At 29.7% G+C, this 13,694-nt stretch overlaps 1 protein-coding gene across 1 annotated transcript; it reads left to right on the top strand.

Annotated features, from left to right (window-relative positions):
* The first annotated feature begins 556 nt into the window (after positions 1 to 556).
* On the top strand, positions 557 to 1,623 carry LOC130677989 (putative uncharacterized protein DDB_G0293878). Its single transcript, XM_057484932.1, has 3 exons — positions 557 to 713; positions 1,101 to 1,438; positions 1,527 to 1,623. Exons 1-3 carry the CDS (start codon positions 660 to 662, stop codon positions 1,573 to 1,575), a joined length of 441 nt encoding a protein of 146 aa, XP_057340915.1. The 5' UTR covers positions 557 to 659; the 3' UTR covers positions 1,576 to 1,623.
* Positions 1,624 to 13,694: the final 12,071 nt, after the last annotated feature.

Below are 13,694 nucleotides of genomic sequence, written 5' to 3'. Positions count from 1 at the left end.
ATTGCTTTCATGCTCAATGCTTACACAGACTTGCAATTAAATTATTTATCATCTCACTCACTCACTCTAGTCCTCTACTTTATTGAGCTCGGGCTCCATATATCCATTTTATCTGTTTTACCCTTCCGATCTACTTTCGTTAACGATTCGCGGGCATTGCTGATCATTTCGACTAATTATTTTCCCATTTCTCGATGTATTCATGTTATTTATATATTTGCCATTTAATTCATCCTCTAATAGCCCAACTCGCTTCACTCCATTTTAATGATAATAAAAGTTATTGTTATTGTTATCATTCAAAATAATGACGATGAATAATTATATGAATAAAAATGTCAATCTAAACTTTTCCAATTTAACTTATCGAGTTCGATAATTACGATTAAGTTTTATTATTATTTTTTTGTTGCTATCTGATACTTGCATTGGGCAATTTTATTCGACTTTGGTATCGAATGTTAAACTTTTTAAATATCTTTATTTTTAATTTCAATTTAATATTTAATTGACGTTTAGTATTTATAGATTAAACTTTGTGTGTGTGTGAGTTCACTTTGTATAGCTGTCGGTTCAGGTTATAAAAAACAGTAGCTGGGTTGAGTCGGATTTAGTTATTTTCTGCAGCACAAAAGCAATCGTGCTATACAAGATTGAAAATGCTACGTGGAATTCTTTCGTTTCTGGCATCTGTCGGTTTTGCTTTAGCCCAGGTAAAATTTATATATTAGTTTATTATTATTATTATCATAAATAATCGCAATATCTACGTAAATATATACATATATTTTTCTAACCCGGTCAAAAATAAGTTCCATTAAAAAAAAAAAATATTCATGGTCTAGAGAAAAATGGGACAAGTTGACAACCTTTTGAAAATATTAAAAAAAATTTCTTCCCTACCCAAAGTGGTCAACTTACCCCATTTGATTCTAAACACTGAGAACAAAAATTTTTATTTTCCTTCATTATAAATATCAAGTGACAGTTCAAGAAAATTAAAAAAAATGAATACGTCATTTTTTAAATTTTATTCGGGCAGTAGATTAAAAAATTAGGATAGTGGATAAAAAAGAGTTAATAAATTAAATTAAATTTAGTACTATCCAAATAATGGAGGATTAGGTTTCGGACAGTCATTACCCGGACCAGGATACCCCGGGTCAATGTATCCAGGAGCGAGTTTAAATTCAGTGCAACCACCAAACTACTATCCGGGATATTTCCCCCCCTCGGCAATGGCTAATTTACCAATGGCACCTGGCAATGTTGGTATTAATCCAGGAGTACTTCCTATGCCCATGGCTATGCCGATGCCTATGAGTATGCCCGTAGCCATGGGGTCCAATGAAAATTCGAACTCAAACGAGAATGCTAATACCAACGTCAACATAAACTCTGGATCCTACAGAAGAAGTCTCCATCGTCCGAGCAAAGAGTAAGATAATCAATCATTCAATTTTCGCAACAACTGACCCATACATCGAATGTTTATACATATACATATATCGCAATAATTTTTTTAGAAACTCCATGAATAGAAACACCAACACCAACAACAATATAAATGCCTAAGACTCCAATTTGTCCAGAAAATATTTAACGAATAAATATATTTGATAATTAAATATTTTTGTTGTTTATTTATAATAAAATTCCTCATAAAATTATTTAAATAATTACGCGCAAGTACTTTTTCTTCGAACGGAAAGTTAGAAATTTGGTTCAATTTGAAAATGTAATTTTTTAAAAATGATAAATTTCTAAATGATTGGAATCGAAACGCCGGAAAACGGGGTCGAGATTTATGTTTATATTTTAAAAATGTTTAACAAAAAATATTACACGTGACTATTTTTAGCAATAGCGCATCGATCATTTATGACAGCGGTTGCAATCTTAAATCATATATTCTCTTTTCTTGTTCTTCAGTCGAGAGTTACAGCTAAAAGTATTAAAGTATTGTATGATATTCCCTGAGAACAACATATATTTATATATATCTACTAGTAATACTCTATTTAGTGCTACTAGTTTCTGATAAAAGCACTATATATATAAATATATATAAAATCATAGCTGTAGTAGGAGTTTTAGTTGGGATGTAGTAGTAAAAGTTGTCGTTCGTTCGGGCGCAAGTAGTACAAAAGCTTGAAGGTTTAGTACGTCTGACAGTACGTTTCTCTATATATATTTATATACATACATATATGTACAAATAAATAAACATATATAAGTATAGTGAATATGGTACACAATTTCTGTCGACAAAATCGTTTCACGATGAATGGGCTGACGAGATTTATGGATCTTTTCGTTTATAAAAGAGGATTTATGAAAGGCGACCTTTTTACTCATAGCCAGTGATGTGGCAAACCCGCGAATTCTCATAAAATTATTATTATTCGATCATACTTGACAATTCGTCCTATCACGAATATTCGGGTCGGATGATTTTCGCGCATTCTAATGCTTTCGGCAAATATGCGTATATATATATATATTGTACAAGAATGTGTAAATTATGTGAATGTGTGAGAGGGTATTATAGGAATTTTGATGCTGATGAATAAATAGCCAGCATCGAATAACGGGAATATTAAAGATCAGTTGAGGAAATTTGAATAAACTAAACTAATATATTTCATATTCTTGCAAATTCACTCTGGAGTATTATTATTATTATTGTAAAATAAAATTTATTAATCATAATTAATATCCTGTATAAATTTATGATTAAATAATAATTAATCGTTTATTCATTGGATTAATCATTAATGAGTATTGCACCAACCGATTTCAATTTAATTAATATATATACTAATTATCATGACAATGCCACCTTTTAAAATTAAAAAAAGAACATTATTAACTTTCACTCCCGCGTGGAAATGTTATTGGAAGTTAATTTATTAATGCAACCATTAATAATAATTAATCTCGTTACAGATGAACTGTAAAATTTATAATTTCAGGTGTAGGGATAACAACTTTTTTTTTCACGAATACAAATTTAAAAAAGGCCATTCGGCATCCGAAATGGAAGCAGATTTCTTACGATAATTATTCCACTTTTAATAAGTATATATAATTTAATAATCACCCATCAAAAATTTTTTAAGATATTAACAATAGCATTATCACCATAACACATAAGTCAATTACGTGACTTTGAACCCTTATTCAAAGTCGAACAATTATCGTAAAACAAAAAATAAAAAAAGGAAAATATAGTTTTTTTTGTCGGCTATCAAGTTCTTTTTACATAATAAGGATAGATATACCCGTTGAAAAGCTATTTACGAAAAAAACAGAAAAGTAGGATTTTTCGTTTTTTTTTTAAATTTCAAATGTCCACCATTTCTAAACTAGTTGACCGATTTTGCTCATCTTCGAACTTAACCATCGTCGCAACTTAGCTATCGTCGCAAAAAGGCGCGTCATAAATATATACATAGGGGAGGGTGGGGCAGAGCGGCCCCCCTAAGCCAATTATTATTTTTTGTGGCTTTCAACCATAAGATCACTTTGCTTTTGTCCTATTTCGAACAAATTTATGGACATTTTGCCAAAATTCTGAAAAAAAAATTTTTTTTTTGTGGGGCAGAGCGGCCCCCCTCCAAAGTGATAAAAAATTTTTTTTTTCGTTTTTTTTTTTTTTTTAAATTGTTTTCATCATTAAGAATGTATTTCTTTCTCTTGACAACTATTTTTGGTTTTATATTACTCGAAAAAAATTTTTTAAAGTGTAATAAATCGTTCACTCTCGATTACCTTAATTACTAATTGTTATTTAATAAAAAAAAAAAAATCAATTCTACAGTTTTACTTTATTTCAAAAATTTATCAACTAAAAAAAAAATTTAATTTTTATAAATTTTTAGCGACCAAATTTGCCTCTTACATAGAGAAACGGCCGAAAAATATAAAAAAATAATTTTTTCGGAAGTTTCGGCTGGTCCATTATGCCCCAGGTATTATGCGTAGGGCTAGAAATGTGGAATTATAATAATTTTTTTTTAATTTGACGATAAAAATATGAAAAAATCACTTTTTCAAAATTTTGGGCTTGTCCATTTTGCCCCAAATGTCATGCGTAGGGGTAAAAATGCGCAAACATATCGGATTTATAGTAATTAGTCGAAAAAAAAAAACATTTTTTTTTTTATCAAAATTTCAGGGGGGCCGCTCTGCCCCACCCTCCCCTACATATATAAATTTTTGAACCAATGGTATTTTTGGAACCTACTTGATTAATTATGATAGATTATGGCAAAATTCTTTGAAAATTCCACCATGAGGACAAATGCAAAAGATAGATTTCTATGAAATCTACTAAAAATTATTAATAAATATTCGAGCATTTTTTTGTTTTATTGACAATCGGGGAAACGAGTTTTTAATTTAAATAAATTAATTTTGAAATAACAAATTTTCATTAGTAAATAGATCTCTCGGCAGCGTACGTTCAAAAGAAGATGAAATGATATATTATATACTTGAAAAAAAAAAAAAAAAAAAAAAAAAAAAAGTAATTGAAGAGAAAGGAGTAAAGCATTTTAGTCTATTTGGTCGTGCTCTGACGATCTGTGTATTAGATTTTCTCTTTTGTACTTTACAATGGAGTTATCTATCGACAGCATAATCATATTTTTTGTTTGATCTTATGATCAGTCACAAATCCTCTCAGAAAATGTAATTACCTTTCTTGTACTTAAGAAAATAAAATAATTTAATACCATAAAATTAATTAAAAAAATGAAACTTTAAGTTGAACTTTGGTCTTTCACTAGTAAACTTTTATCGTATGATCAAAACCCATTGAAAGGTTTCAGTTGAATGATAATTTTGCTCTGCTAGAATTTCCCTCGGCAAAAGTTTTAAAAACAATTTTTATTGTCTTATAAATTTTTATTTTTCTTTTTTCTTCTTCATAAAAATCTTCAATGACAAGTTGCCGCAATTTCGTCTCAATATTAAAAATATTCATATATATATACATATAAATTTAATAAACGATTGTAGAACTTTTAAACGACAAAACATCAAACACAAGTGTGTGCATTTATATGTGGATTCATATTTTAGTGGCATATGGATTTGAAGTAAAAAAAAAAAATTCAGTGACATACGTGACAGCTTATTTCAATGCCCTTCGACGTTATTTCTTTTTTCATGCTGAGACAAAACAAAAAAAAAATATATGAGACATTTCACGTCAAATCAACAATTTTTTTTTTGACCATTTTCGGTTTCTTCGTTTGTTAGAAGGTTATGGTATAGATTGAATAGAAGCCTGAAGCTTAATTTTTTTTTTGGTTGAATAAAAACCCAAGTTACTTATATTTGATTAACAATGTAACGAAATTTAGCGAAAGTTAACTCAAAATTTGATTAAGTCCGTGATGAGAAACAATACTGACGAAAATCTTCGAGTTTCAAACATGCACGATAATAATTGCATTAACAGAATATACTAGCATGTATATATTATTCCCGCGGGAAATTAATGAACGTAAATCACGGCTTTATTTTATTTGTGTTGCGAAATAGCTAAAAATTTTATTTAGATTTATTACCTCTGGAATAGTTACGTGTCTGCATTGTTATTTTTGCTAATTAAATTTTCGTTGCTAATTAGTTTTATTATTTTCCAATTAACGAGACAATTTATCGCGAAATTTTACGCCGATATAATTTATGAATTTATGTAACATTACGGAAAAAATTACAGCTTCATAAATTACCGCGGAATTTTGAATAAAACCTGGAATTTGTCGAAGGCAGTAAACAAAAATTCTATGGGTTTTTCTTATAACAATAGAGTGATGAGTAAATATTTAATTAAATCGGTAATCACGAATTTGAATGGGAAAAATTATTAAAATTATTGAATGTTGATTTATCTGATATTTGTGTGTTCTGCAGAGAAAACGACGCCACCACATCGTTGTGTGAATTAATAATGAATATTTCGTTGATAAATATCAAATTTATTTACACAACAACAAAATTGAAATTCTGTAGGTAAATATTCTGCCCACGTTATTATCAATCAATTTCATTTATATTTTTTTTTCCCGCTTCCGTGGCATTTAGTTTTCAAATTTTGATTTTATTTATATTTTTTTATTTCTATTCGTTATCTATTTATTTAATTTTTATAAATGAATTTTTAATAACCGCTACTAAAAATAAATATACGATATATATTTGATGTATGAAAATTCAAATATGTTATATTCTTGGTTATCGTTTTCATTGAAAAATTTTAATTTAAACACCGACAAATTGTTTGATAAATTTAGACTTTTGAAGTTTTTAAATATTTCTAAGTTCCACAACTTGAAAATTTTTTAAGTTCTATAATTTGAAAAAAAAAAAAAAAAAAAAAAAAAAAAAAATTCTACGGCTGAAAAAAGCCGAAAATAGGCAGAGTCGATTTATCGGCCAATTTTCGACCTTTTTTTTAAAAACAATCAAATTTCGACGTTATTCCGACCAAATATTTTTACTCGGGAAAATAGACGTATAATTTTTAATTTTTTGAGCCGCAAGTTTCTAAGATCGAAGACAGAATTTTAAAATTCCTCATTTTTTAAGCAATTGAATCACTAAAAATTTTTTTTGCCACTCCTATGAATAAGGCAAAAAAAGTTTCTCTACAAATCGGCATTTCCAAGAATATAATTTCCAAAAACTTTATTCATTTTCCTGAATAATTTTCTGACAATTTTTAGTTCAGTTTAAAAACGGACCCAACTTTATAATTTTTTAAATTATGGACGCACCGGAAATATATCTTTAATATATGATCAAAATAAGTAAATAAATATCCTTTATTTAAAGTGGTCAGTCATATCCATTTTCAATATTCTCCAGCGCACGATTCCACAAAAAGTTTCGAGTGTCTGTATAAATATATTTCCAGCAACAAAAAGGCAAAGTCTGTTGTGACCTAGTGAGGTAGATCTTTGTGGCCAGCACGTACTCTACTCCAGTTTCTAGTCAATATTCAGTAAACGGTGAAGGATTATTTGTACAGTATATAAAATTCTCTCTGGATACGAGTCTCGCTGCTCAATTTAATTCTATACAAACTATCAAAAAAAAAAGTCTAATAAAATTCTATTCCTCGAATTAAAGAAGGTAAAAAATTTAAAGAGACCAGACATAATTTTCAAATAAATTTAATCTTCAAACAGTTACTGTATCGGAGGTTTACCTCTGAATCAAAATAATAATTTCAAAAATCCTGTACAGCTACACTTCTATAAACACGAACATAATAATTATAGACGTCAAAAGGATCCAAATTGAGAATATTCCAGCACATGATTTATTTTTATCGTGACTGCAAAATAAACTCGCTGAGCTAGTAAGAATTTTATAATCAAAAACGGTTGACTATTCCAATAAACGGATTACAAAGACGAAGAAACAAAGGATTACTTTGAATGCTTAATAAAAAACAAGACATCCTTGTATATGTAGTACTCGACTTAAAGGTCTCCTTATCGTTTCATGCATCTCTCTTTTAGCACACAAGTGCCGACGTTAATTTCTTTTGGCTTAAAAAAAATTGTAAAGCTTTATAATAATTAAGAAACTCTCGGAGCGACGCTGTGCAGTAGACTCCTACTTGTTTTCCATTCTCATAGCAATAAAGAAATAGAGAGAATATATAGACGACTTTATCGAGAGGTAAATTTAATTATCACTTCACCAGAGTGGTAATATCTCTTATTAAATTTGCTTTTGATAAGCGAAATTTTGATTCGAACAAGAGAACAAATTTTCTTACCGGGTTTTGAAAATTTAAATATAACTGCCAAGGGCACGTATTTTAGTGAGGCCATATAGTGGAGGGTCAACTTGCCCCATCGATCCCTAGATCTCAAAAGCGGACAATTAAAAAAAAAATTCGCATATTTGGTGTCTTATTTTGGTTCAGACACCCGAGTCGAAATTTAAAACGTGTCACAGGCGTTTAAAATGTATCTCAAGCGTTTTAGGCGTTTAAAGCGTATGTCAAGCGTCTCAGACGTTGTACACGGAGAAAAATAAATGATTGGAGTTATCATACTAAATTTGTAGCTGCAATCATCTAGGATGATTAAAAAATTTTTCAGTGTAAAGATGGTTAGTGCTACAATTTTTTATAATTGCAGTTACCATTTTTTATAGTAACAGTTACCATCAGGATGATAACAGTAACCATTAAGATGATTACAGCTACTATCAGGATGGTAATATTTACCATCAGGATAATAATGTTTCCTATCAAGGATAGTGATAATTTATCACTGATAAATATTATTAAATGCTATAAAAAAAATTGATCAAAAATTCAATAATTTTCAAGTACTGGTGCAAAATTATAAATTTTTGATTACAAATATGATGACAAACATACTTAAATTTTATTTATAAAATTTTTACAAAAAAATGACAATTATTTATTTTTTACAATTATTTAAATCCATAATTTAGTTATGTACACTTGATTGTCTAAAATATTGAAATAAGTTACTGTGCAGTCTTCAATATCAGCATAAAATAAAAATTTCCAAGCGAGGGAGCTTCTGTTAATAACTTTGAATGATTGAGTGTGGTCATCGAAATAACAATCATCCAAGTACTGGGTAATGAATAAAATTTGGCCATTGTTGACATTTAGTATTTTTTTAACTTGGTAAAATGATGGTTCGTCAGACGGTTTCATTATAATTGAATTAATTGTTATTCTATCATTCTGAAAACTTGTCCATTGAATGTCTTGAACAAGGTCGTCTATTTTGTATGGTAAGGGTTCATGACATCCAATGCTGACAAGAACATCATTAATGGTAACATCATTAATTGTCTTAGATGGTAACTTTAATCATCTTTAATGGTAACTACTACAATTTCTGATGGTAACTGTAACCATCTAGATCGTAAATACAACTATTTAAAATGATAACTGTAACTATCTCTAATTAACATACATGATTGTAACAGTTACCATAAATATGATTTATACAATCATCCAGATAGTTGTCACTACCATCGGGTTGATGGTAAAAAATTTTACCATAAATAGATAGTAACTGCAATCATTTAATTTTCTCCGTGCGAGTTAATTTACAGACATCCAGGAAAATTTTTAAAAAATAATAAAAGTCGTGACTTTTAAATTTATAGAAAAATGTAAACTATTGCAATTGTCTTTTATTATTTTATAATTTTCAATTAAACAATTCAATTCGCTGGATTTAATTTAACAGCGTAAACTTTAATTACTAGACGTTGTTGAGCTCAGCTGTGATTCACTATATCTAAAAACGATCTCTCATCTGAATTGAAATGTATATATATATATATATATATATATAGAATCCAAAATGTCCTAGAGCAATATGACAATGCATGATGATATTTGGTTCTCTGGTAACTCAGCTCTCACTAAACCGAACCGAACGAGGTTTGAGGTTTCCTCAGCATGTCTTCAAGCCACATTAAACCCTACATTTCATCTCGCCGTCTCGATTCAAATTGAAGTGCTCGAAATGTCCGCACCGGTTTCATTACTCAAAATATTATTCCTCATAATCATGCATCTCATTTTAATCCCGATAGTTACTGTTATCATTTTCCTGATACTAAAAATAACCAAAGGCTTCAAAATAAAATCTGACGGAAAATAAATTCAGTTATTTTTCAGGCTCGAGAGTTTAAACCGAGCGGTAAAGATATTTTTATAAACAACTGGTCCATTAGCATTTATTTGAAAGACGAGCCATTATTCTCTTCTTGTTCTTTTTTACTTGTTTTCGAAAAATAATCGAGGTCTCGGCAATTAGAATTTACCTTTCACAAACACAAACACAAAGGGCGCCTTGTATATACTTGTATTTACCTTCCTCGTACCTATATTATTATTATACATCTACATTTATATACATCTGTATATATATGTACATGCAAAACTCTTGTATACGAAGGTTTCTGAAACCATTAGGCAATAAAACGTCGTAAGCATGTCCCTCAGGGTAACTGTTGTTTGTCCTTATCTCACGACTCAGTTTAACTTTATATATATATATATATATATACATATTTATATATATATGTAGTTTCTCTCTTTACTCTTCTGGGTAGAAGTGTATTTCTCGCTGGCTTTTACGCAGACGCTTCGTATTATCACGACCCTCTAGAAATTTACCTCGAAATATATGTATATAGATATATATATGTATATATATTTCCACTATTTCTCGAGCATTATTAAACGACAATTGTACTCTTCTTATTCTTACTCTTGGGTTATACTTTTAAATTTTCCTCGGTCTTTTTCATATTCGTCATCGTCAACATTTTTTTTTGTTTTCTTATATTATGTTTTATTTTTTTTTGTGTACATAAGGTGAGAAGAAGCTTGGGGCGAGATATTATGTACAAACAATTATCAACTTTGTTCTTTGTGTAACTAAGAATTAGTTTTTTTTTTTATATTAACAATAATAAGGGTTTACATTATTTTTTTTTTGTTGATGTAACAAAGTTTCGGAAATGAGCCAGTATTTTTTTATTATTTTAATAAAAAATATTCAAATTTTATTGAACCTCAGGTTAACGTTAAGGGGACCGCGAGTCTCGTAACGATCGAAATCCACCGCAGGCGTACTTTCATCTCGGATTACTTTTTTTTATGTTTATATTCAAATAATTATTTTCCAACGGCACGGGATTGCTGTACAATCTGATGGCAATCATTGCAATCATCATTAAAAAAATTGACTACGTTACTTTCAGCCTGCTCTCTTAAAACGAATCAGTGAAAAGTATTCCAATCAGTGAAAATTCACTGATTCGTTTCAAGAGAGCGCGGTCTCATTTCAAATATTTAAATTTTTAGTCTAAAAAAAAATGTAAATTCTAGTTTTCTGTGATTATGTATGATAATAAAACAAGTAGGGGAGGGTGGGGCAGAGCGGCCCCCCTGAAATTTTGATCAAAAAAAAAATTTTTTTTTTCGACTAATTACTATAAATTCGATATGTTTGCGCATTTTTACCCCTACGCATGACATTTGGGGCAAAATGGACAAGCCCAAAATTTTGAAAAAGTGATTTTTTCATATTTTTATCGTCAAATTAAAAAAAAATTATTATAATTCCACATTTCTAGTCCTACGCATAACACCTGGGGCAAAATGGACCAGCCGAAACTTCCGAAAAAATTATTTTTTCATATTTTTCGGCCGTTTCTCGATGTAAGAGGCAAATTTGGTCACTAAAAATTTATAAAAATAAAATTTTTTTTTTAGTTGATAAATTTTTGAAATAAAGTAAAACTATAGAATTGTTTTTTTTTTTTATTAAATAACAATTAGTAATTAAGGTAATCGAGAGTGAACGATTTATTACACCTTAAAAAATTTTTTTCGAGTAATATAAAACCAAAAATAGTTGTCAAGAGAAAGAAATACATTCTTAATAATGAAAACAATTTAAAAAAAAAAAAAAAAAACGAAAAAAAAAAATTTTCATCATTTTTTGGAGGGGGGCCGCTCTGCCCCACAAAAAAAATTTTTTTTTTCAGAATTTTGGCAAAATGTCCATAAATTCGTTCGAAATAGGACAAAAGTAAAGTGATCTTATGGTTGAAAGCCACAAAAAGTAATAATTGGCCTAGGGGGGCCGCTCTGCCCCACCCTCCCCTACATATTTACATAAATATGAGCATGAAAAGTGATTATGTTGATTATAAATGTTAATATTTATCAAAGACAACATTGAAGTAGAGGGTAGACAATCAAATATCAAGAGAATTTATAGTAGAAAGTAGCCTTGGTGTTTGTGGTCGTATGTAAATTAGCAGCCAGTAATGTCTACATTGTTCGTATGATACAGTGCAGCAAAGAGCTGTACTATCTAGGATAGGAATCAATGGAAGTGGAGCGAAATCAAATTTCGTCTCTCTCTTATACCAAAAGATAATATAGCGGCGTCTTTATAGCCATCCAGGTAGTAATCATGTCCTCAATGTATTTATATACACAAAGCGATTGTTGATACAATTATGTATACATCAACATTGCTCGTTATAACTTGAACGAATTTAAATTACCCTTCTCATTCCGTCCTGCAGTGTTAGATAATTATTCCCAAGTACGAGCGAGTAAAGGGAATGCAAAAACGGTCTGTCGTCTAAAGATTTACTAATGTGTCAGGCTTAATACCTTATCCAGTGTCGTATAGTCACTGGTTGGTTGCAGGCCCTCGTTCGTCGTCTTAACTATGACTAGAACCGCTAAATTCTATACAGAGCTTACCGACCCTCAGTGTCTGACCTACACTCCACGTCTCGCCACCTCTCATCTCGCCTTGATACGGAATCGCACAGGGTATTCACGTTCACCCACACACGATATAATGCGACACTGTAACAATAATTCACTCGTGAGTCGACAACCTCCACTACTGCGCTTGTTGGACGATCCTACTGCTCTACTACTACTGGCTAGGCCAGTCTTGTAATGGGTTATCGCCGAGATTTACAACCAACCTCAAGAGGACTCTGGATTATTTCACCCACGGAATTTACTCCGTTGACGACTAATTTTATCAGCATTCTCATTCATACTGAAAATCTCTTTTCTAATCTAATAATTCCCGCATAATAAATTTACTGTCAAAAATTTATTTCCTGGCCTTATTTATTTGACAGTCGAGTCCTAATTAAATTAATCATCGAGGGGTAGAAGAACCTGGAGTGGAAGGGAACAAAATTTTGACAAAAAATAATTTGTCGGACGATTTTTAATTTTGGTAAAAAATTTTTTGGCTAGGGCTCATTTTACCTTAGGGTCAAATTTTTTCAGTCCGTAAAAAAATGGTAATTGTGATAAATTTGTATAGAGACGCATATTTCAAATGTAATCACGTGATTTATATAAATTTTCATGGAAATTTCTTTACTGAAAATCTTATAAAATGTTATTTATTTAAATATATAAATTTTTTACTTGCGAGATTATTTGTTTAGAGAAAACATCTGACGAAATGAGAATTTTGTATCATATTTACAAATGTAATATTTGTTTTATCTTCAATAAAAATAACGGTAAATATTTTTAAATTGAAATTTTTATTTTTAAAAACGTATATAAAATTTATATTTACGATTATTTACGTGGTTTTGTAAATAAAAAGTATTAAAAAAAAAATGAAAAAAAAGTTGGTTAGTAATGTAATAAAGTATATTACAAGTAGATAGTATCCTGCAATATCAATATATCAAAATGAAATATTGTCAATTGATAAGACCGAGAGGAGTAAAAAAGACAGTGGAGTTTATCAGCGAGTCAATGGTTTTAGTTTTTCTGTTGTTGAAGCTTTTTAAATTCTTTACGACCTATTTTGCATCCATACAAACGGGGAATTTTTTTATACATATAATCTAAAAGAAATATGGGAATGAGATAAATTTATATACTTATGTATGATAAGATAAAGATCCAGGAAAAAATACACGGATGTATTAAGTTTATATTTTTCAGCAAAAGATATTTAAAATTTTCTTGTGCATTTAACAGCACAAAATACGCGAATTAAATCAAAAGAAACGGTTCTGTTATATTTCGTCTACCCGAGTCAAAATATTTAGCCGAAAACGCTAAGCCTGGCCGAAATCACACTGAAACCATA

This window comes from Microplitis mediator, chromosome 11 (genome assembly GCF_029852145.1).
Source record: "Microplitis mediator isolate UGA2020A chromosome 11, iyMicMedi2.1, whole genome shotgun sequence".
Taxonomy (NCBI): domain Eukaryota; kingdom Metazoa; phylum Arthropoda; class Insecta; order Hymenoptera; family Braconidae; genus Microplitis; species Microplitis mediator.
Note: the sequence above shows the minus strand (reverse complement) of the source record. Positions and strands in the feature narration are given on the sequence as shown.